This window comes from Neltuma alba, unplaced genomic scaffold (assembly GCF_004799145.2).
Source record: "Neltuma alba isolate B1F8T4 unplaced genomic scaffold, ASM479914v2 tig00012222_pilon, whole genome shotgun sequence".
In the NCBI taxonomy this organism is placed as follows: domain Eukaryota; kingdom Viridiplantae; phylum Streptophyta; class Magnoliopsida; order Fabales; family Fabaceae; genus Neltuma; species Neltuma alba.
In genome coordinates, this window is record NW_021636755.1 from 3,935 (window position 1) to 27,466 (window position 23,532).

Genomic DNA, 23,532 nt, shown 5'->3' on the forward strand with positions numbered 1-23,532 from the left:
TAAACATTTAATTTTATTGTAAAATAAAAATTTGTATTTATAAAATTAATTGAATTTATAATATGGTAATAGTACAACAAAAAATAGTAAAATACGTATTAAAATTATTTTTTAATTTCATGTAAAGATAAATCATATGTTATTATATGATAACGTTAAAGGGGGCATTTTAATCAAAATAATGAATCAAGCCGATGATTTTATCGTCAACTAATTGTTGGGTGAATGGAAGTTGAATTTTAAAACTAGAAGAAAGGTTTGTATAACATATATTTTGATTTTAAGGAAGATCTATATAGGTTTTGAAAATAAAAGAAAAGTCTCAGTAATTTAAGTTAAATAGAGGGGGTTGATGTATTTTACTCATTTTTTTGATATCATTTATAAAAAAATTAAAAAAATTATTTATGATTATGTTTATATTAATGGCCTCAATAAGTTTCATTTAATCTTTTAATTGAAAACTTATTGTTCTACTTATACAATAGGTTAAACTAATTACTTTAAATTCCATTACCTTGTTCTGTCAAAAATTTGTTAGTATCTTCAAACATCTACATTTGCTCCTAACTAAGATTTTTTAATAATTTTTTTATTTTTTTTATTAATATTATAAATTAATACTACATCCTCCGGTCTTAAATATGAGAGTTATTTATAGTGTAATACATTACAAACTAAATTTTTATAATACAAACTACTTTTTATATTTAGAACTAGAGCTAGTAATAAATAATTAACATAAGTTTATAGTAATATCTCCTACTGCCCCCTCACATCTTCTCCCTTTCATAATCACACTTATCCACCTTACCTTATGTTCATCTAATATAGTTAGAAGGTGAAATCTGCTGATCTGCTGATAAAAATCAGATGACGTTATCACCTTGAGTAAAATAGGTAGGCCATAGAGATGACTAGATGATGAAGGAACAATGAGAATAAAGAGCTTCAACATTTTTATAATATATTTTTAGTTGCTTGATTATTTTTTTTAAAAATTAGATTCTGATGAGCATCTGTTAATTTTAACTTGATCTTCTAGAAAAAGATAATAGCCATGAACGATGCTTCCACAGTAGAGTTTTACATAATAAGATGGCTGATAATAGTTAGTATTTGGAGCAGTTTGGTAATTTTCACAAGATTTTTTCATGGAAGATCTTATTTTCCTGAACTTATTGGAAGTATTTTCCCTTGTGTAAAGTAAAGATCAACTCTCGGAAGAAATGAACAACAATTTTTCCATGAACAGTCAAACACATCAACCACCAAAAAACGGCTGACTTTTTTTCCCTGATGGTCAATTTTCTCTCGAGAGTGGTCTTCTTTGTATAAGGAGTAATTACCACACCTTTTATTCAGCTAAACCTTAATTCTTATTTTATAAAGAACGAGCCAATCTAATTTTTTTCTCCTTGTTTTTACTTTTCAAAAATAAATCTTCATAGTCTTTAATTCTTTTTTCTCTTCTTTTTCTTTTTATAACAATTCTTTTTTCTCTTCTAATAATATGTTGCATGTTTATTTAACCCATAAATTCCATTTTTCTTCAGAGTTTTCCCAAGAAACACTTCTAACCCCTTGTTGTACTAAACATAGAGAAAGTGGAATCACATTCATGATATCCAACAAGATTTCACAATAACATCACAAAGATAATGCAAAACACTACAATATGTTTAATTCAAGATTCCAGAAAACAAGCACTACTCATTAAAAAAGAAACTAAACGATTCTTTTTATTTAATTTGTCCAAAATAATATGCATAAAGGAGTATTTATAAAAAGAATAAGGAGAAATTTTGACTCGAACAAACTATAATTGATCTAAAAGCCCGAAAACCCACTTGAATTGATGAAATAAGAACAAGTGGCGTGTTCAAATGGAGGAAGGTGGAGGATGCCAGTTTTAATGAATTAGATGGAAAATAGTATATTCGAAATTAATTCGTAAAATAGTATATGCAGCTATTATACACACGTTGTATAATAGCTGCATATACGAGAAAATGTTTCCTCATACAATTTCTAAATCAGCCAAATTAAGTATTTGCTTATTTTCTTATTTTGAAAACAGTTTTTTTCAAAAACAAAAATAAAAAAACTTATTTAATAATTTGTTTTAAATTAATTGTTTTTAGAAAAACAAAAATATGTTTTTAAAAATAAAAAATAATTTTTAGTTGTTTTTCTTATTTTTAGGTTTTTTTTAATTTTTTGTTCAAAAAAATTAGGAACCTTTTTTTCACCACTCGATGATTTTTCTCTAGTTAAAGATTTCAGTTCTCATCAAAATTTCACTTTCCAATGTCAATGTGTTTTCTTTCTAATGTAATTTTTTACAACAATCATCCTATCAGGTTTTTTTTTTTTACTTTTTTATTTCAAAACTTGTTTTAGAAAACAATTTAGGAGAAAAGACAAAAAAGAGAATTAAACAAACCTTAACCTTAGGTTTTAGTCATCAATGACTAGTGACCATCGCATCCAGTGATAGTATTACACTCTTTAATTGTGGCCATTTCCATTTCTTCGATGAGTTTAAAGAAGATATGAAATCATGGAGATATAAAATGTAAGGCTAAAATACTCTCAAAATAAATATACAAAAAGAGACCTACTTTTGTGTTGGGGGTGATTATGGAATTTTTAAATGGTTCCCACTATACTGCTGATAAACTAATAGTATTTTGTAAATAGAAACAAGTCATTTAAAAGTATGTTGGATATAAGTGTGCCATAACAAAATTAAAAAATATTCATTTATTTGATTTAAATTATTCTTCCAAACCTCTTTAAATTCCACGTAAGGTCTAAATCGCTTAAAGTATGTTTACTTTCATATTAAAAACCGCTTAAACCATGATTTTACCTGTAACTAATTTGTCATGAATCCAAACCCAGTTATAATCTTCTTGACTCGAAAAGGGAACTAATCTCATGCAATGCCTATCTTTCTTAATTGCTTAAGCGCAATGTACAAGTCAAAACATTTACCTTATTTTTATATTTTATTTTATAATCAAATTTGCCGGAAATTTGAGGAAATTAGGCACCGGATCCAAATCCCTTAAAGAGGGAACCAAAATATCACAATAATGTCCTTAGCAGATAGTATTCAAGTCAATTAACCTTATAGCTATTTTATAATGCTGAGGCCTAAATGCAATGAAACCTTCACATAAAGGATGAAAAGAACCACTTAAAAAATACTCAGTGAAGGATATGTCTAATACCACTGCACCATATACAAAACTTCTCAAGAGGAACTATTACCAAACTCCTGCAGTGACTAACAAAAAAATGCACTATGCAACCCAGAGAGCATGTAAGAATAGCTATATAAATTAATCCAGACAGAGAACTCAAAATTCAGATCTGGGAATGAATAAAAAGGCAGGGAAAAAAAATGGGACAAAAACCATCTCTCATCTGCTTTGCTGCTGACGCAAGGAAAACCTCAACATACATTTTCGTTACCCTTTCTTCCCAAATCACCCAAGACTCTGACATACTTTTGAACCCCTCTTATTATCTCTAAGGAACAGCCTCGATCTGAACCCTAAAGAATTGTGTTTGTGATTTTCTTTCCTTTTTCTTCCACTGGAATGGGCTCTAACCCTCTCTTTTGAAAACAAAAGGAAAGAAAGCAAAATAACTGAATGGAGCAGCACAATGCATGATATACCCTTGGCGAATTTAGCTAATTGAAGTCCAGAACCTATAAACAGTGCCAGTCTATACTATCATCCGCTCTTAAGATTGCACAGCCAGCCTCTGAAGATGCTCAAAAAAGACTTGAAGGCTCACATCGTCAGTAAAGATGATATCTGAACCAGCGGCCATCTCATGAGCGTTATTGTAAGTTGCAGAGGGATTCAGCTTTGCTAATAAAAATCTAGCCTGTTCATCATCAAAGACACCCCCAATAATACCCATGAAGAAAAATCCAGACTTTGGAAAGCATAATGGACAAGTAGAAGATATTGAAAATTGTCCCCAACAAGACCCATGTTTCATACAGATCTTTCTGCATACTAACCTGGGAGCCATGTTGATCACATACAACCAATCTAGGGACAGGGAAACGATCTCTAATGATCAATTGAGCATCATCACGTGGAGCTTGCAGTAGTTGTGCAAATGCCTGGGATTATAATAAATATATTAGGTAAGAAGGAATAAAATACAGTGCCACATGCAAGCAGGAGACAAGCCAAAAAGTAAAGCTCTTGCCTAAAGCATGAACTTCCATTATAAATTAACTAATAGTCCCAATTAACAGACTGCCTTCAAGTATCTGATTGGTTAAATAAGAATTTTCATATGAATATCATTTCACTAGCCAATAGGCCAAGTCCAAACACATACTTGGTGTTCCGGTTGGTTCTGGTATCCCATGTTGCGCCACTGAGCTATTGTCATCCCGTGAAAAATGACAACACTAAAATATGAATCTAACAACAAAATCCGGTCAGCAGAAATGGAAGCCACATCCAACAGTGCTGGTGCAGGTAGTGAATTAAATGAATATGATATTAGAGATGGTTGAATCATAACAGCAGCATTACTAATATTTTCCCTGTTTAACAACATGCGGAAGTAGGCAGTCTCATCTGGACTGTTGTTAAAAACCTGACAACAAATTTCATCATTCACATATCAGAGTTAAATAAGTTTCATAACTGTGAAAAGAAAATAATCTCCAGACAAAGTACCTGCACAAATTGTGACCGTCGCAAATTGAACATAAACTGAGGGAACAATGAGAATGATGGATTCAACGTAAAAGATGATGGATCATCCTTGCGGTAGTCACCAAATTTAGAACAAAGACGAATGAGGTATCGATCCAACCAACGTGTGGCATCAAATGTTTCCTGATCAAACAAGATTGATGCTTTTAGCTAGAAGGTTGAGTATGACATATCCAACAGGGGCATAAGAAAACTGTTATTAGTATCACATTACAAGAAAAATGATATTAAAGAAACATAAATTGCTCTCAGAACAGTTAGTTATCATTGCAAAAGAAAACACATCACTGTCAAATATCAAAACTTGGCTAGAATAATTAAACGGACAAATCGAAATAGTCTCAGAGATACTACATTTACCAAATCATTCCAAAAATATATAGTCCCACTAGTGAAGGGTTCAACAAACACAATTAACATAAACATCAGTTCAACATAACCACTTCTCCTAATCTCCCTGTAACTCTAAACAATAAGCTTTCCGTAGATGAAAATAACACTTATTGCAACATTAGAATATAATTCGCAACAATGATGATTTAGAAATATTGAATTAATCACTATATGACAACACAATTTGTGATGTACCTCCGTCTCCATTTTCAAGGAAGCTAATCTAGCCATCACCACAGCAGCAGTTTCTTGATCAAATCCTTGTACCAATTCCTGAACAGAAGAAAATTTCTTCTTTAGTGAACACATTATTTATATATGAACAACGAATGATGATGATGGAGAAAAAATTAGAACCACCAAATGTCCATATAAACACAGCAATAGTATTTTCTTTGGATAAGAAACAGCCAAAAAACAAATGACCATCACTAACAGCCTGTATGGTATCTGATGGGGACTAAGGTAGAATGAGATGCTCAATGCAGCATTGAAAGATGCTGGTACTCTCACCTCAATAGCTAGCTTTTGAGGAAAAGTTCCTCATCTCACTCAAGTAACTATCAATTGGTTTCAAAGCTTAATTATTAGCCAGCCTTGGAAAAGGCTTTTTATGGAGGACTTTGATCAATGAAGAGTTTGGACTAGTTTGGAACTAAGTGAAACATCTTAAAGTGTAGCCATTGGGACAAGTGAGACTCAACACAACTGTAGAATATTACATTTGCCAGATAGATTGCAGGGACCAAACAGACCAACAATTTTTAAATCAGAGAAATAAGAAACACTAATAATGTAGAGACAGACATAACTAGTATGTACACAGAAAACAAAAGGATTTTCTTCACCAAAAAAATTAATGGAATTTACCTAAGCGTATGAACACAATTTGACAATCAAAATTGACAGCAATAAAAAAAATGAATTCATTGAAGCTTCTCAAAGTTATCATAAACTACATCAGAGCTGCTCAAAATGAAGGCAAAATTAAAAAGAAACTCAAACTACCTCAGAGCTAACAGCACTATCTACCCATCTTCTAGTTACAGTAGTAACACGAAGCACTAATTGACCATCTGGGCCCTGGTAACTGCAGTCCAAAAGTGACCCATTGATATCTGATACCTACTAAGAAAGACGAAAGAAGCACGCAGTTGTATGCTTAATTAATTTTAACTGTCAGTATACATCCTCCAAGCTAACCTTGTCAGGAACTGCAGGTACAACTGGGGATTGACAGCTCCTGAAGTGTTTGAACGATCAGTTGTTGAAAGATCAAACACCACTGTTAGGCATGTACTCTTGTCAAGGCCACACATCTTCCATGCTGTTGTGTTCCCCTCTCCGATGACAGTGTCGGCAACAGAAGGTCCTTTCTGCAGTAAGTGATCAGCATTATAAAGGTCCAGGAAAGTTCTAAATGATATCACTCATCCAGACCCGACAAAACTCCTATCAAAATATCATAAAATGACGGGAAATTGAGGTTTGAAACATTAAATGGTCTAACCTTTTCCAATGATGTGCAAGGTCCAATTATTCCCTGAATTTTTATTTCCTTGGAACAATTTATCTCTAGGGTTCCACTGAAGCAAAACTTAAGTGAGAATGTTTGACGGGAAAAGAGGAGGACGCAGATAGATACAGACAAAGATAAATAAACTCATAAATTGAACTAACCAAGTAGAAATGATATTTAAGCATCCCAACAACAGCAGAAAGATACAATCAATAATAATCCTTATGAATATATAAAGACCAAACAGATCATTACTTGTGTAATCACACTGTTTATTAAAACCTAGAGCCCCAAAATATACATCCTCAAACCAAACTAGATTGTTTCTAGGTATACAGCTGATTTCATGGGAGAAGCAGGGGAAGGAGAGGTGGATTCACCATTCAATTTCATTTATTAGGTATATGGCTGATGATTTTGTTTCTCTCTCTTTCTTAGATCCTTATTAGTAAGAAATCACACAAAACCCCCCTATTTGACTAAAGAGAATTGCCTTTTCTAGTCCCCCCTCATAGTTCATAAGTTAACTAAGTTCTGATAATTGTTCTCTCCATATTCATCCTCTTTCTCAAATAATGCAACCTGTTTTGAGTAAAATTGAAATTGAAACCGACAAAGCCAGAACGGAGAAAATATACAATTCAACATATATTATTATAGTGACCAAAGTAATATAAAATACCTAAATCTCACATTGACTGGTATGGGTTGCTCAATGAGGTTCTTAAGTATAGTGGCTCTCGTATCTCAACAGCTAACTTTTGGAAAAGGGTTTCTCATCCCACTAGGGTACCTACCATTCTAACAGATTTTCCAACACGTGGAGTTGTTTTAGTTGCAGTGAAAAAATGCAGGAGGCTTTTATGTCATTTTTCTGACTTATATGCGTTGCAAAAGGGTAGAGAAATATTGTTTAAGAACCAAATGAGCTATCGTACAATCTCTTCTTTTATTTCCAATGAAATTAAATGTGATTATTTAGAGTGAATATATAGTTGAATTAGTTGAGGATATACTCATTTATCGTACAATCACCTTGTATTATTTTAATTGCTTCCCTACGAGGGAATTAGTTGAGAATATACTTAGTATTGTGAATGTGCTTTCATTTATTCTGTTCCACATTTTAAATAAATAGTTGAGATCATCTCAGGCTTTTATTTTATAAATGCGGGATATTTCTTCACTTTAGAAAATATTGATTTCACAATAAGTGGGAATGTCAAAAACTAAAAATAAACACTAATACCCACAAATTGAATTAATGAAAGCAACCACATCCAAAAAGAGACTAAGATACAGAATACCCACTTAAAACAGAGACCAAGAGATTGTTCACCATCCTCAAAAACACGCTTAAAGGAGTCCTTGAATACTGAATGACCAAAGCTTTCAGACAGAACAACAAGGCCACCTGTCCTTTCAACTGCAACTTTCATCTCCGCAACTCCAACCTATAAACTCCAAACACGCAAAAGTGAGAACAAGAGGTAGAACCAGCACATACACTTATGATATGGTATCATAACAACGGAATAGGTAGTTATAGTTAGTTAATAAAATAGAATAAGAGGCTAGCTGTTAGAATGATTGGGCTTATAAATAGATGTAACAACTTCAGTGTCTTGAAGTGGAAAATTCAGATCACAATATCAACAATAATTCAAGCACATAAAAACTGCATAAGCGGCCCACTGTCAGAATTCAAGAATGATAAGCCATGAGCATGTATCTAGGAAACAAACAAGCATCACAATCATCATAACATCAATATGATCACAAATGCTACACAAACTTGACCAAATAAAATAAGTGAAACAAAATTCTATTTTGTTTCCTTCAACCGAAAAAAATGTAAGAAGCAGATTAATAACAACATTTAATACATTCCTTTAAAGGGGAAAAAACAACTAATGAGCAGCTAATGCAAAGCATCAACAGCAGAAAAATGATAAGGGCATCAGCCCAGAACAGCTTCCCCATCATGAAAGCTCTACCTTTAACCGGGGAAAAACAACAAAGGAAAGAAAGAAAGGTAAAGTCACTAGGGACAATAACATGTCGACCTTAAAAAAAATACTCATCAACATTGATTATTAAGACAAGAACTAGTTAAAACAACTATAGAAACGTGAGAAAATAAGATCCCGAAACACACCTGATCAAGCGCTGATGCAAAAAGATCTAAGACATGGCCCTGGCTAACCAGCTGTTTTGCAAGACTGTCGTAAAATTTCACTGCCTTCTTGAAGTATGGTGCTGCATCTTTATCAAGATCTTTATGTGAACGCACTGGATCAGATAGATCTTTTGACACAATCTGAAAGGAATTATTTTATCACTTCAGTATTGAATAGAACTTTATCTGTACCTATGAATATAAGCAAAAATTTTGAATTCGTATGCCCTTGTATCATATTTTCAAGAGAGAGAATGAAACAAGACGTGATTTCTCTGCTTTGGTTTCTCTTACAATGCTTGGCCCAAACTGAATTGAGGCTTGCAAATTAACTATATATCATACATCCTATGATGGAGTTATACCAGAAAATTAGAGCAAGCAGTTCAGAATCCTTCAAAAGCATCCCCTTATGGACACAAAAAAAGACCACGGGTGATGCCAGTGCAGCACTACAAAAGAATTTAGCAACCAACTGGCCAATGATTTGCTTTGAACTCTCACTGCAACATTTTACTCATACTGAAGTTTGAAAATATTCATTATACCGATTTATTGACTGATAACATAAAACACAAATTATACGATCAGTCAACTAAGAAAACAAAAAAATTAAGGACTGTTTTACCGTGCCAGGTCCTTCTGTGCATGGACCGCCAACCAAAGCTATGATTCTTGCCCCAGTCCCAACAGTACATGCACCCAGCAACCCCGCTGCAACACTTAAAGCAACTCCGGTGCACCGTGCTGAACGACTGCCAGGTGGAACAGGCCATTGATCTGTTTGCAATTCATCCAATAGCTGGAAACCATAACAGTCGCAACCCATTTGTCAAAATGCAATTCCAGAACCAACCATAGGAAATATATAAATTGCAACAAAACCCACCGAATTGAGAGTATATTCACATTCAGATGCAGGAAGCAAAAATCGCAAGACACCTGAAGTAGGGGGTCCACTCTGGACTCCCTTTTGATAAATTCCGGCAGTTCTCCTCCCGGAAGCACCTAGACCTAGCTGTTCCAAAATCTGATCCTTCGTAATCTCTTTACTGCCACGGAAAACATAAACCTTGGACATCTCTGGAAAGCCCAATTCATGAACTTGAACCTGGGTTCCAAAGGTGACGAACCCCACAAAAGCATTGTCAGGTAGCAACTCAATCGCCTGTCTAAGCGCGGACTTAGCAAACTCCATCTCCTCCTCGATCATACATGTATCAAGCACAAAAACAAAAACCGGGGATGGCTGCAATTGATGATGGGGATCAAGAGTCTGGTTCCCGAACATATTAGGGTTCGTTGATAGCGGAAGAACGTATTCAACAGTGGTGTACTGTGGGTAGAGCTCGCCGGGAAAATTGGTCTCCGAGATCATCCCATAGTGAGTAGGAAAATGGTTGCGCTGATAGCAGAACGGACAGATCCAGATCTTGGCAGTGAAGTCGACGCGCGAGAAAGGATTGAGCACGGAAGAGCAGGTTTTGCATCGAAGAGGAGCATAAGGGAGCCTTGGGATATCAGGGTGAGAACGGATCAAGGCGATGGAGGCAGCAAGTGGGATCACACACTTGCTAGCTTCGACCTTGGTGCGAGGCCACACGTTCCATGTCATTCGGACTCCATCGACTCCCTCAGGATCTGTGTTCGCCATTTCCGACATCGTGGTCTGAATCCCGACGAAGATGACAAAGGAATTGAATTGCGCGAAATCTCTGCTTTACCTTGCAGTAAATACAATCAGATTCCAATTTTGTTTCTTTCTCGGAAAAAAAACATAGAGGGGCGACCCCGGAAGAAATGACGGAGAAAGGGTCACCGCGAAGGCGAGGGAAGAACGAGATGCGTTTTGGAACGGTGATTAAAAAACAAAAACATATAGGAGTCATTTACAGATATTTGTTTTCTAGAGGATATATTGAAGTATGAACACTGCTGATCAAAGGGAGGAAAGAAAAAAAAAAAAAAAACAAGTATGAACACTGAAGTGAATGGTGAACCATGATTTTAAAAAAAAAATGATAATAAAGTTGTTACAAAACTGAAAAAAGAGAAGATGAGTAAAGAACAAAATTAGAGAGAATAGTGTCACCAAAAAAAAAATTAGAGAGAATAGAATGTAAAAGTATTCCTCGTTCCATTTAAAATATTGAATACATGTTCTTTTTTTTATAAGGATAACTTTATATCTTCAGTAGAATCTATAAATTACATAATAATAGGAGATAATTATAGGATATAGAGATGATAAGAAATATTGGAGATGATAGGAAATATAAGAAATAATGAAAATATATTGACATCCACAAAAATATTTTTATATTCATAATACTCTCCTTAGATGTCTATTATATATGAATGTGTCTCGTTAAAAAATTTCAACTAGTAAAAATCCTGTGAAACAAAAACCTAATAAAAAAAAGAGTACATCATTTATTGGTACATTATGCAGTACTACCTCATTAAAAACCTTATTAGAAAAATCTAATGGGATAAAACTATAGACAAGGAAAAAAAAAGAATACAATATGCATCAACTTCTCATCTTGGCAACATCAATTGACATTTTTTAGCCTGTAAAGTCGAATATAATGAATAAACCTTTCAAATATTATAGTGAGATAAAGACATCAAATATAAATTTTATAATCTTTTGAAAATCATGAGACAAATAGTCTCCTTGTAGTCTACTGACATATAGATCATGCTATGATCTTTCGACATGAAGATCACATAAGAATTCTTTATCTAGTAGCCAATAAGATTAGTCCTAGATATATTCATATAAAATAATATCACATCCGCAGTATTCTTGAAGTAACAAAGAACAAACTTAATTTCATTTTAATGTCATGTTAGTAAAGAACTATATCATGCTAATTAGGAAATGATGTGTTAAGTTTTGTATGAGTAGTTAGATACATAAGTACTTTAGTGACACTAAAATATAATACTTTTGGACCAAGTATTTATTCATTACCTTCTACAGGTCTAAATAGATCTTTAGTTTACATCTAAAAATCTTGCAACTATCAGAACACATAATACGTAAATAGCAATGATAACAAACTCATTTCTGATCTTTTTATATATGGGCAATTTAAAATATTTTAATATCATTGTTGTAACTAATATTTACTAAATCAGTTATATTACATAGGAGACTTATTTAACTTAATTGAATAGTATTTTTGAAAATATAATTGTATACTTCTAGAAACTTAAATCCTTCAAGGATTTTTATATATTGTGATCCAAATATATCCATATGTTGGATCATTTTGAACTTACACAGCAATTCAAATCTTTGTGAGATTTACATAAAATTTCGCTACATAATGATTCACTATATTTCTTAGACACATATGAAATATCTTTATATATATTATCAAACTGTCATATTAATAAGGTACATAAAAATTTAATCTGTCACAAGACTACATTTCTCTTTTTTTTTTTAATACAAATGGTCATTTATATAAACTAACATTACATTTCAAGTGCTTGGTCTAGAAATACATAAATTCCCCTTATAATGTTGTACGTTATGTTTTTTCTTTTATGTTGGCATATTGTTTTTTTTTGTCTATATCTCATACGAACTTGCATATAAGATCCTCTTTTGATCACGTGATATCATCACTAAAATTATTGTTGACAATTTTATTCTTTTTCGGTCTCCTTTTCTTTTATAACATAACATATCGGGATCTCTTTTTCAAGTATTTAAACATTTTTAATGGTCAAATAGTTATGTCTTAGCCTCTTTCACAATTCATGTCTTTTTAGTATAATCATCTTCATGATTTGCTCCTTTTACTTTTCTTTTATAACCGATCATTTTCTCATACTGTAGGCATGTCTTATAAAAAAAAAAATAGGAGCCCCTGTAGTTGGAATTTGAAAATCAAGAATTTTCATTTAGGTTAATAATTACATTTGGCATATATTAATAATATTTTATGAAAGCAAGTCTTTATGAATTTATAGTTCATACTACTGTACCTGAGGATCTACATTTGATAATAAAAATGCATTCTATGTGTTCTCTTTTCTAGCTACTCATTTTCTCCCCTTTATATTGGGAATATGCAGTATAGCTCTCCTAAATTCATAAGTTTCCTTTAAAAATATTCTTTTGTTTCATTCAGAGACAAACAAGAAGAATGAGATTTTTATCTAACATTATTCCCAACTCACTTTTAATATCCATTTATGTGCATTACTGTGAAGAAATAATAGATATTGCACATTTGAAGATGAAAATATGTGACTCTTAACCAAAAGCCAATTATATTAGGAGAATTGGTTGGTTTGATGCATTTACATGCGAAAATATATACAATCAATTATTCCAATACTAAGATAGAAATTTTGCTCTCACAGACTTGGCTATTTATGGAGGCTTCCACTAAACATATAGTTATTGATAAGCTGAGGAACAATCATTAGCAATTTTAATGGGAATCATATTGATTGCATAATCTAGGACTTATGTACTCAATTTAATTATTTGAACTTGCTTGCAAACTTCAAATTGCAAGTCAATCATGAACACCTATGTGGCCATTTTATAAAGGGAAAATTACTGTAGAGTCCCATAGAAGAGAATTTACTACCGAAAGGTCCCATGAAATCCCCAAATTCCTCCTAAGTCCCTAGGGACCTCTGGGTAAATAATTTCAATTGTGATATTACGTACTTGCCCTCAGTCATTGATAAAGGAAAGAAAAGAGGGAGAGACGCTGATTGGTTTCATTTAGTGTGCTTGTTTGTTATGCATGCGCGAGGAAGAGAAGCTTCTGAAAGAAAAAAAGGGAGGTATGTGTTAGTACTCCATTGCAGACAAGCCACATTATTTCTTCATCTTCTCAGTAGGTCTCATCATTAACAACATTTCTCTTCTTTTGTACACAACCAGTGTCAAGTTTAATGTTGGTCTAAAAAGTTGATTGGGTGTGGATATGTGGGTATTAAGGATGTGATTCAACTCACTAGAAATATCAAGGGAGGCTCATTTTAGTCATTTGTGGTTTTAATCATGTTAGGTGTGGTTTTACTATGTGTGGCTAGGGTTAGAAAGCAATGCTCTGTTTTTCGGTGAATGATGCCTTGTTTTTGGGTCATTGATGCTGTGTTGCAGATGAAAATGAGTGGAAAATAACAGATATTTTATTTGTAACCCCTCAAATGTGATGGTTAAATGTGTTGTTAATGGGTACATCGAAGATTGTTAATATAACTATATGACTTGTTATTAACAAGTGATTGTGGCAGGTTGATATCAAGGATGGCAACTTCCAGTGGGAAGCAATTGTTTTACTACCTCCATATAGGAGGATAATTTATTAATGGTCTAAAAGGTGAAACACAGTATGTTGGAGGTGGTGTGAGAACAAGAGTGATAAAGGAAGGGACATCATATGGAGAATTTAGAACAATGGTAGCATCAATTGTGGGAAAAAAAAAGTAATGGAATGGTTATGAAATTCACAATAACCTTTGATGAGTGTACATTTGTGGACCTTGTAGATGATGAAGGAGTAGAACATTTGATTAACTTCAATGGCGACAGTGGTCATGTATATATAGGAGAAAATGGAGATCAAAATTCACAACTAACAAGGGATGTTGTAATAGAAGAGCAACATGTGTAAGTCGTGTTATTTAAATTTCAAAGTAATATTAGCTATTGTCAACTGTTGTGCATAAGTTGTTATTATAGTGATCGAAGGTTGTCATTAACGACCCCTTGACCTGTCTGTTATGTAGGATGGAAGACTTGTTCGGAGGTTCAAATACATTATCCATGTCTCCACCTAATGTGGTTAGTGAAGACCCACTATCATTGCCATGTGGTTCAGAAATGACGCCAACTCCAATTCCGGAAATGAATTCAACAAAGTGAAAGGGTTTGGTTATTGGAGAAGGAAAAATTTTTCCTAATGCAGTGGCCCTTAGGCAAGCACTATATAGGTACAGTATTGCTGTGAAGTTTTCATACAAGTTTGTGAAGAACAATTAACAAAAGATCATTGTGAAGTGTATGGCGGAGGGATGCCCGTGGTATATGGGTGCATACTCAATGGGACAAAGACAAGATTCTAAGTTCTTAATAATTAGAACCTTAAGAAGTGAGCATGTGCATTATGCACAGGACAGCTTGGTTGTATCTCACTCTAGAGGGTCAAACTTAACATCATCAATCATGATAGATTCTTTGAGGTGTAATATAGACAAGAATACTAATAAAATTAGAAGAAATTTGTATAGAGAATATGGGATGCGACTGAATTATAGTCAAGCATACAGGGGTAGAGAAAGAGCATTGAGGGAAATACATGGTTGTGCACAGGATTCATACATGATGATTCCTTGGATTTGTGAAAGGCTTATTGAAACTGATCCAAACACAATTGCTCGATGGGAAGGGTTGGATAGTAACAAATTTGAGAGGGTATTCATTGCTTATGGATGCTTAATTAATGGATTTTTAGAATGGGGTCGACATATACTTTATATAGACAAATGTCATCTAAGTGGTCCTTACAGGGGGACATTGATTTCAGCTAATGCATATGATGCGAACAATGAACTGTTTCTATTAGGATATGCTATAGTCAGTGGGGAGACATATGATGATTAGGCTTGGTTTCTCCAGAACGTCAAAAACATCACAAGATCAGTGGAGACAACGATAGTTTCAAATCGGAATAATGCCATTATAGGTGCTGTGCGGACAGTATTTGGTGGCGAGAGACATGCTTTTTGCTACAGGCATGTGAAAGAAAATTTTAGTGCACATTATTTAAAAATTAACCGAGGCAGAGGATGAGTTTCAGGTACTTCAAAGGACGTCGCATTGAAAATGCTGGATAGAATCGCCTATGCAAGGATTAAGGATGAATATGTTGCTACAATGGGGAAACTTAGATCATTTTGTCCACAATTAGCTGATTGGGTTGACACTCAAGGAGATGTAGATCAGTGGGCTTTAAGAAAATTTCTGTTTTAACAATGGGATAACATCACCACTAATGTTGCAGAGTCATTTAATGCCTAGATTTTGAAGGAGAGGAAGCACAATGTGTCAGTTCTCATACATGAGCATATGGAGAAATTAGCCAAGAAGATGGTTGCAAGCAAAATGGCAATGGGAAATTGGACAAATGGCATTGGGCCAAATATTGAGTCCAAGTTATAAGAAAAAGTAGCAAGAGCAGAGAATATGCATAGTGTATATTATGGAGATAACCGAGTTCAAGTTCATACTACATCTCCTACTGGAATAATTTGTGTCACTGTTGATCTCACAACACACAAATGCACTTGTTTAGCATGGCAAATGAGCGGAGTACCTTGTGTTCATGCGTGTGCAGCGATAAAGCTACTTCATGGTAGTGTTTATGAATTTGTAGATGATTGCTATAAGCTGTCAACCCAAGAAAGATATATGCAAGTAAAATGAGGCCAATTACGACACATGATTGTCCTCGTCTCGAAGCTCTCATCGTTACGCAGATGATGACAGAAACATTTTTACAGCCACCAATCATTAAAAGACCCTCAGGGAGGCCAAAGAAAAGAAGGATTGAATCTCAATTTCAAAGCAAAAAACTTTACCACTGTGAAAGATACCATGAGTCAGGCCACAATGTGAAGACTTGCCAGAACCCCAATCCAAGTTGAGCTTTGCTGGTGGCTTGTTGATATTTCGTTTTGTGAATGCTTGTGACAACATTTTTTTGTAAATGTCATAACCTACACTTCAAGTTGTCTATCAGTATCCACACATGCAACCCGTATGCTTTTTTGAATAGGTTGTAAATTTGGTGTAGTTACGTTGTACATATATATATCAAGTGGTAAATGACACCTGGTTGTAATCTGATATAACATCATTTCTATATTTTTTATGTACTGGTCAATAGGTTGTAATGGACTTGTTATCAGACGCCATGCAGGTTGTCATTAGCAGTCTCAATTATGTTACTGATATAAAGTGACAATTTCTCCTACTTCTAGTGTTCAGTGATTTCTTAAGACATCCGAGTTGTGTTAAAGTTATAATATGATATGATTTGGTTAGAATTTGATGTTATGTGGAGGTTGTAGTATCCCCAATGTCAATTGTCAGAGGCAATGCGAAGGTTGTTAACCAATTCTATTCGGGTTGTCAACAATCCTTGTTGAGGTTGTAAATGAATTGTTGTAATAAAAATTTGCCGTAATCATATTTGGTTCAGTTAAAACTGTTAATGACTTTAAAATGCTTTCAATTTTTGTTATTAAGGTCGTTATATGTGCTGATAATATAATTAAGAGCTGTGTTATCCCCCCGAGTGAGTTGTTAGGGGCATTGCCAATGTTGTTAATTAATTCTGTTACGGTTGTGAACAACCCCTGTTGAGGTTGTAAATAGATGTGGCAGAGAGGACTATGATATATGCCTATCATGTCACCATGGTTACCATTTGTTTATCCAGTCTTATTCAGTTTGTATTTCTGGACATGATAATAACACATGAATGCCTTTACAAAAACTTGATAACCAGTAAAGGATATCAAAACACATTAGCATATCTTAACATCCAGCTGTCATTACATGGTCAAAGAAAAGAATAAAATGTGAACTTGACGTTCAGATGTCACTATGCTGTCAAATAAATAAATATAAATACAATATATGCTCATCATTTATTTCTTCCTCTTGCTTTGGGGGTATTCTCGCAGCAAAGACAGCACTTCATTGCCATGCAGGTTGTTTCGATGAGTCATGAGCCACCACAAGCATCCAACCTTCAAGTCATGGATTTCTTCAGGGGAGTACTTAGGCATTGTGTAGCCGTCGTCACCATACTCAGTGTCATCCCATGTTTGTAACTAGCTCAACACATGAACCCCACAAGAGTCCCTACAAAGGAAAAACAAGTACTTTAGTCAATGAACACTAGCTCCCAAAAGCTGAGACACAAATACTTGTTGTGTAGAAAAATAACTCACTTGTCAGATTGCACATGAACTTTTGCCCATGTGACTTCCTTGTCTATCTTGTCCTCCTACGCAAACAGTGATGGCTTCAGCACACGAAGCACTTGGCAGAAACAATCTCTTTGTAAAATAGGGACAAACAGAAGAAACAAGTTTGACAATTGTGAATGACAAGTTATCAGGAAGCATTAACAACCTTCACAATAGCGAATGACAAGTAATCAGCAGGCATTAACAACCAGGACAGTTAAGCAGACAAGCAACTATAACGCATTAACAAGTTATAGAATGAATGTAAACTTGTGCATACAATCCCTCTTGCCATGAATTGCTTAGGATCTATTTGTCCTTTCCTTTTCCCTTGCTTCCTTTGTGGTTTCTTCCTTGTTTTCATTGCTTCTTCTTCCTCTCTTTGTAATCTCAATATCATCAAATTGTCCACCAAGGAGTCAAGGGCATAGAAACGCATGGTTCTTACATCCATCACATAACAGAACCAATGGTAATTGAAAAGGGTGGGGCCAAATATGAAGTCACAGTCGCCAATGTTATATCCTATGTGCTCCGGCAAGATTTCATGTTCATCTTTTTCCAGGCTCCACCTAAGAGGATTAGTGGCCATTGTTTGCATTAACTCGGGTGAAAAAATATGCCTACTGACACGACCGTGGTTCTCTTTTTCATCTCCCACCAAGGTTCTCGCCACCATAGACATGAACTATATCACAGATATAAATAATTAGTCATGATCATAATGACATTGCTAGTTCTCTATCTATATAAACAACTGTCTTACCCTGTCATTCATCCATTTCTTGTCTTGGAGGCAACAAAGCTCAGCACGTGTCAAGAAGTACCCATACATCTCTACAATGTACCTGCAGCAAAAGGAGCAATGAGCACAAGAGTTGTATGTGTAAAATTGTTGTCAGTCAGTTGTCCCAATTACAATCAGTCCCAACACTTACTTGGCACCTTCATCTTGATCACATCTTCTTGTGCACATCTGGAATAATTCCTCTTTCTCGTCATGTTTTCTCTTGCCATGGACTTTTTCCACCTCCTCTAACTAGGGAGATTTGATTGCACAGCTTCTCACCCATGTTAATCTTCTTACATCCATTTGCCCTTATGCTGCTTGCTGGTCCATTTCATCCTTCCCCTCCATCTGTCATCGCCCACACACCTACCCTCTTCTGCTACTACTTCACTAGACTTGTCTTCTGCTTTTTCTTCTCCATTATCCTCTGATCCAGAGTGACTCCCTTCTCCTTTCTCCTCAGGTTGAGATTGACTCTCTTCTTCATGCGAAGCACTTTTGCCCTCTTCTTTATCATCTCTTTCTAGTTCACTCTGTTGTTCCTCTTGTGACAGAATTGAATCTTTTGGGCTTTCTTTACCTTCTTGACCGATTTCTTCATCTTCAGTTGCCTTCTCTTTCTTATCTTTGCTACTTACAGCTTCCACCACATCTTCCTTCTCAATCTCATCCGTTAACCTCAACTGCAAGGAAACCAACTCTTCTCCAATTGTCGACACCAACCCTTCAACCATGGTCATCAACCTTTCATATGTTCTCTTGATTTCCTACAAAACAACAATAATGAAAGTTATCATTACTCCAAATTCTACACAGCACCAAAATAAGCTTGACATGATTTACTTACAAGGTGGGTTAGCTTTATTTCTGTGTTGGATGCACTTGTTAAAGCCCCACCGACACTCGAAACGCCATGCAGTATGCATCTGTCACTATTCTTTCATGATTTCACTCTTGCCTTCACTTTTTCCTCATCCCAATAACTAATGGCATTTTCATTTTTTGCGGTCTTTTCTTTTCTGAGAGGAAAGTGTTGTAGGCAATAAATCTGCATGTAAAGTGAATGATAACTTAGACATACAACAATAACAACATGTAGAGAGACCACTAACAACATAAACAGCGGCCAATCACAACCTACACAGTGTCCAATAACAGCATACACAGTGACCAATCACAACCTACACATAAGCCTATCACAACCTACATTTGCGCCATTCACAACATGTACAGCAGCCAATGACAACCCATACTCAACCGAATGACAACACGAAGAGAATGCAATTACAACCTATACATAACCAAGTGACAAACCAACACAGGTCAATGACAACCTGCACACAGGACAATAACAACTTTCACACCAGCCAGTCACAACATATACATAACCAGTTCATAGCGTCCATTTCTCCAATTGACGACACAGAGTAGTAAATAACAACATACAGTGTCCAATCACAACCTACACATAAGCCTATCACAACCTACATTTGTGTCATTCACAACATGCACAGCAGCCAATGACAACCCATACTCAACCGAATGACAACACGAAGAGAATGCAATTACAACCTATACATAACCAAGTGACAAACCAACACAGGCCAATGACAACCTGCACACAGGACAATAACAACCTTCACACCAGCCAGTCACAACATATACATAACCAGTTCACAGCGTACATTTCTCCAATTGATGACACAGAGTAGTAAATAACAACATACACAGTGTCCAATCACAACCTACACATAAGCCTATCACAACCTATATTTGTGTCATTCACAACATGCACAACAACCAATGAAAACCCACGCTAAACCGAATGACAACATGAACAGAAGGCAATTACAACCTATACATAACCAAGTGACAAACCAACACAAGCTAATGAAAACCTGCATACAGGACAATAACAACCTTCACACCAGCTAGTCACAACATATACATAACCAGTTCACATCATACATTTCTCCAATTGACAACAAAGTAGCAAATAACAACATACACAGTGTCCAATCACAACCTACACATAAGCCTATCACAACCTACATTTGCGCTATTCACAACATGCACAGCAGCCAATGACAACCCATACTCAACCGAATGACAACATGAACAGAATGCAATTACAACCTATACATAACCAAGTGACAAACCAACATAGGCCAATGACAACCTGCATACAAGACAATAACAACCTTCACATCAGCCAGTCACAACATATACATAACCAGTTCACAGCGTACATTTCTCCAATTGACGACACAGAGTAGTAAATAACAACATACACAGTGTCTAATCACAACCTACACATAAGCCTGTCACAACCTACATTTGCGCCATTCACAACATATACAGCAGCCAATGATAACCCATACTCAACCGAATGAAAACATGAACAGAATGCAATTACAACCTATACATAACCAAGTGACAAACCAACACAGGCCACTGACTTGAGTAGCAGCCACTAACAACCCACGCTAAACCAAATGACAACATGCACACCATACAGTCACAACCTACATATCAGCCAATCACAACCTATATTTGTGTCATTCATAACATGCACAGCAGCCAATGACAACCCACGATAAACTGAATGATGACATGAACGGAAGGCAATTACAACCTATACATAACCAAGTGACAAACCAACACAGTCCAATAACAACCTGCACACAAGACAATAACAACCTTGACACTAACTAATCACAACCTATACATAAGCAGTTGACAAAGCAACCAATCACAACATACACAGCACATTGACAATACAACTAACATCAAAGTAAATGAATCATACCCACACTTACCATTAAGAAGTACAAGCAACCTCCCACATTTTTCGTCCCATCAGCTTTTCCTTTCTTGAACTCTGCAATTGAGTTGCAGAATTCTTTCAAAACTAAGCTGCTCCAATCATAGTGTCCTAAACTATCATTTGTCACCACCATGACTTTCAACACTTTATCACTCACCCATACACTAGAGCCAGGACACAAGAGGACTCCTAGTGCATACATAACAAAAAGGAATTCAAACTTTTCTTCCTCTTTTCCTTCAACCAACCATCTTCCTATTGTTATGTATGGCACTTTCTCGTAGTCACTCATTAATTTCTTGAACGTTTCATCTTCATTCTCCACATTTATTTTAATATCTTCCCCCTTAAATGGTAGACCCATCAATTCATTTACATCTTCGGGCCCCATTTCATGCATCTTCCCTCGAATTGAAATTTGCCTACTTACAGGGTCAAACACACAGATCAATTCACCACAAAAATCTCTATAGATTTGTGAGCAACATATGTTAACCAATTTATCAAAACCAATTCTTTTCAGTCTTTCCATCTTATCTTTACTTTTCTTTAACTTCTTGCAGACTTCCATAAATTGTCCTGGAGCACACCGTGTGTGAAAGGGAACAATATAATTCTTCCCTTTTGGTAAGACTCTCATTTCTTTAGCCCTTTCACCATATTGTTCTTTCTCCTCTTCTATTAACTTCTCCCAAGCCTTTTTCACAGAGTTAGTGCCCTCTTCAAAAGACTTAAACTTCTTCTTGTTCTGCTCATAAAACTCTTCAGTAAATAGTATGTATCCGGAGAAATTCCTAGCCCTTTGTCCATCTTTGCTCTTACTCTTTTTAGTCATTTTGTTCAACTGCAAAAAGGAAAAAAAATACTATCATCAACATATATTTTAAAATAGTAAGTATCTTCAACGCTACCAAATTATTCACTAATCAACAAAATCAAAATATATCCCTTTGGATGACAGAAAGCAATGAACAGCAGTAAACAATGCTACATATGGATCACAAATCAATCCACCAGAATGAATTTCCCTTCATTGGTTATAGTATAGAGCCAATAGGTGCTATATCCAACAAGCAATTTCCTTTCTCACCTTATCACCAAATTATTCGGACATTCCACCATAGAGCCCACCATAAAAAGCCAAACAAAACCTTTATTATTTTATTGTCAAACAAATCAATTACATAAAGTTCTCCCTTTTTATTCAGCAATATTAACAATAACTGATTGCTGCATTTAAAAAGCTCTAACAAATCAAATTTTTGACAATTTTAAGCAGTGTTCTTCAAACTGATCTCTAATATAACTTAGTACCAGCCAGCCCCAACTTTTGCCCCTAACTTTGATTCGCATGTCAGATCATTGTAATATCAACACACTTCACATTTCTAATATCAGAGTGAAAATACAAGTTAGGATTATCACTGGTTCCATATATAAACACACGAAAGAACAAGATAAGCAAGAAGCTTGAAATTGTTAAATATTCTAACACACTTCAGGTCATCGAGCAGCTATTTACGAACAATCAACAATTCAAATGTTCAAACATTCAAAACCAAACATCTTTCAAAATATAACCAAGAAGCTTGAAATTGTTAAATATTCTAACCGAGAGAGACTACTTGTCTGGAGATTGAGGGCGTTAGTAGAGAGACCACCGGACCGTACTCGAGAGTTGACGCCGTCGGAGCAGACGGCAACAGAGTGCGGAGCAGAGAGGGATGGAGTGCTGAGCAGAGTCGGCTGGACCGTGCTGGAGATTGAAAGCGTTCAATGCGTCGGAGCAGAGGGCGACGGAGTGCGGACCAGAGACCGACGGCGTGCAGACCGGAGACCGACGGAGTGTGGACCACAGATCGACGGACCGCGTAGGAGATTGAAGGCGTTGAACCAAAGAGTGATCGAATGTGAAGCAACGAGTGACAATGTACCAACCAGACACTGACAGACCTCACCGGAGATTGAAGTTGTCGGAGCACACAAGGATGGAGCACCAACGACACGGCGGTGGAGTGTGAGCGGGCAGCGGATTTCACAAAG

The 23,532-nt window shown here is 35.4% G+C and overlaps 1 protein-coding gene across 1 annotated transcript; it reads right to left on the reverse strand.

Moving 5' to 3' along the window:
• Positions 1-3,093: 3,093 nt before the first annotated feature.
• Positions 3,094-10,668, reverse strand: LOC114725086 (protein transport protein SEC23). The gene is made up of 12 exons (XM_028911548.1): positions 9,741-10,668; positions 9,480-9,653; positions 8,831-8,992; positions 7,984-8,126; positions 6,664-6,739; positions 6,357-6,529; positions 6,162-6,243; positions 5,349-5,426; positions 4,722-4,883; positions 4,375-4,638; positions 4,046-4,150; positions 3,094-3,906 (listed from the first exon to the last, which is right to left on the reverse strand). Exons 1-12 carry the CDS (start codon positions 10,512-10,514, stop codon positions 3,760-3,762), a joined length of 2,340 nt encoding a protein of 779 aa, XP_028767381.1. The 5' UTR covers positions 10,515-10,668; the 3' UTR covers positions 3,094-3,759.
• Between the last annotated feature and the right edge of the window lie 12,864 nt (positions 10,669-23,532).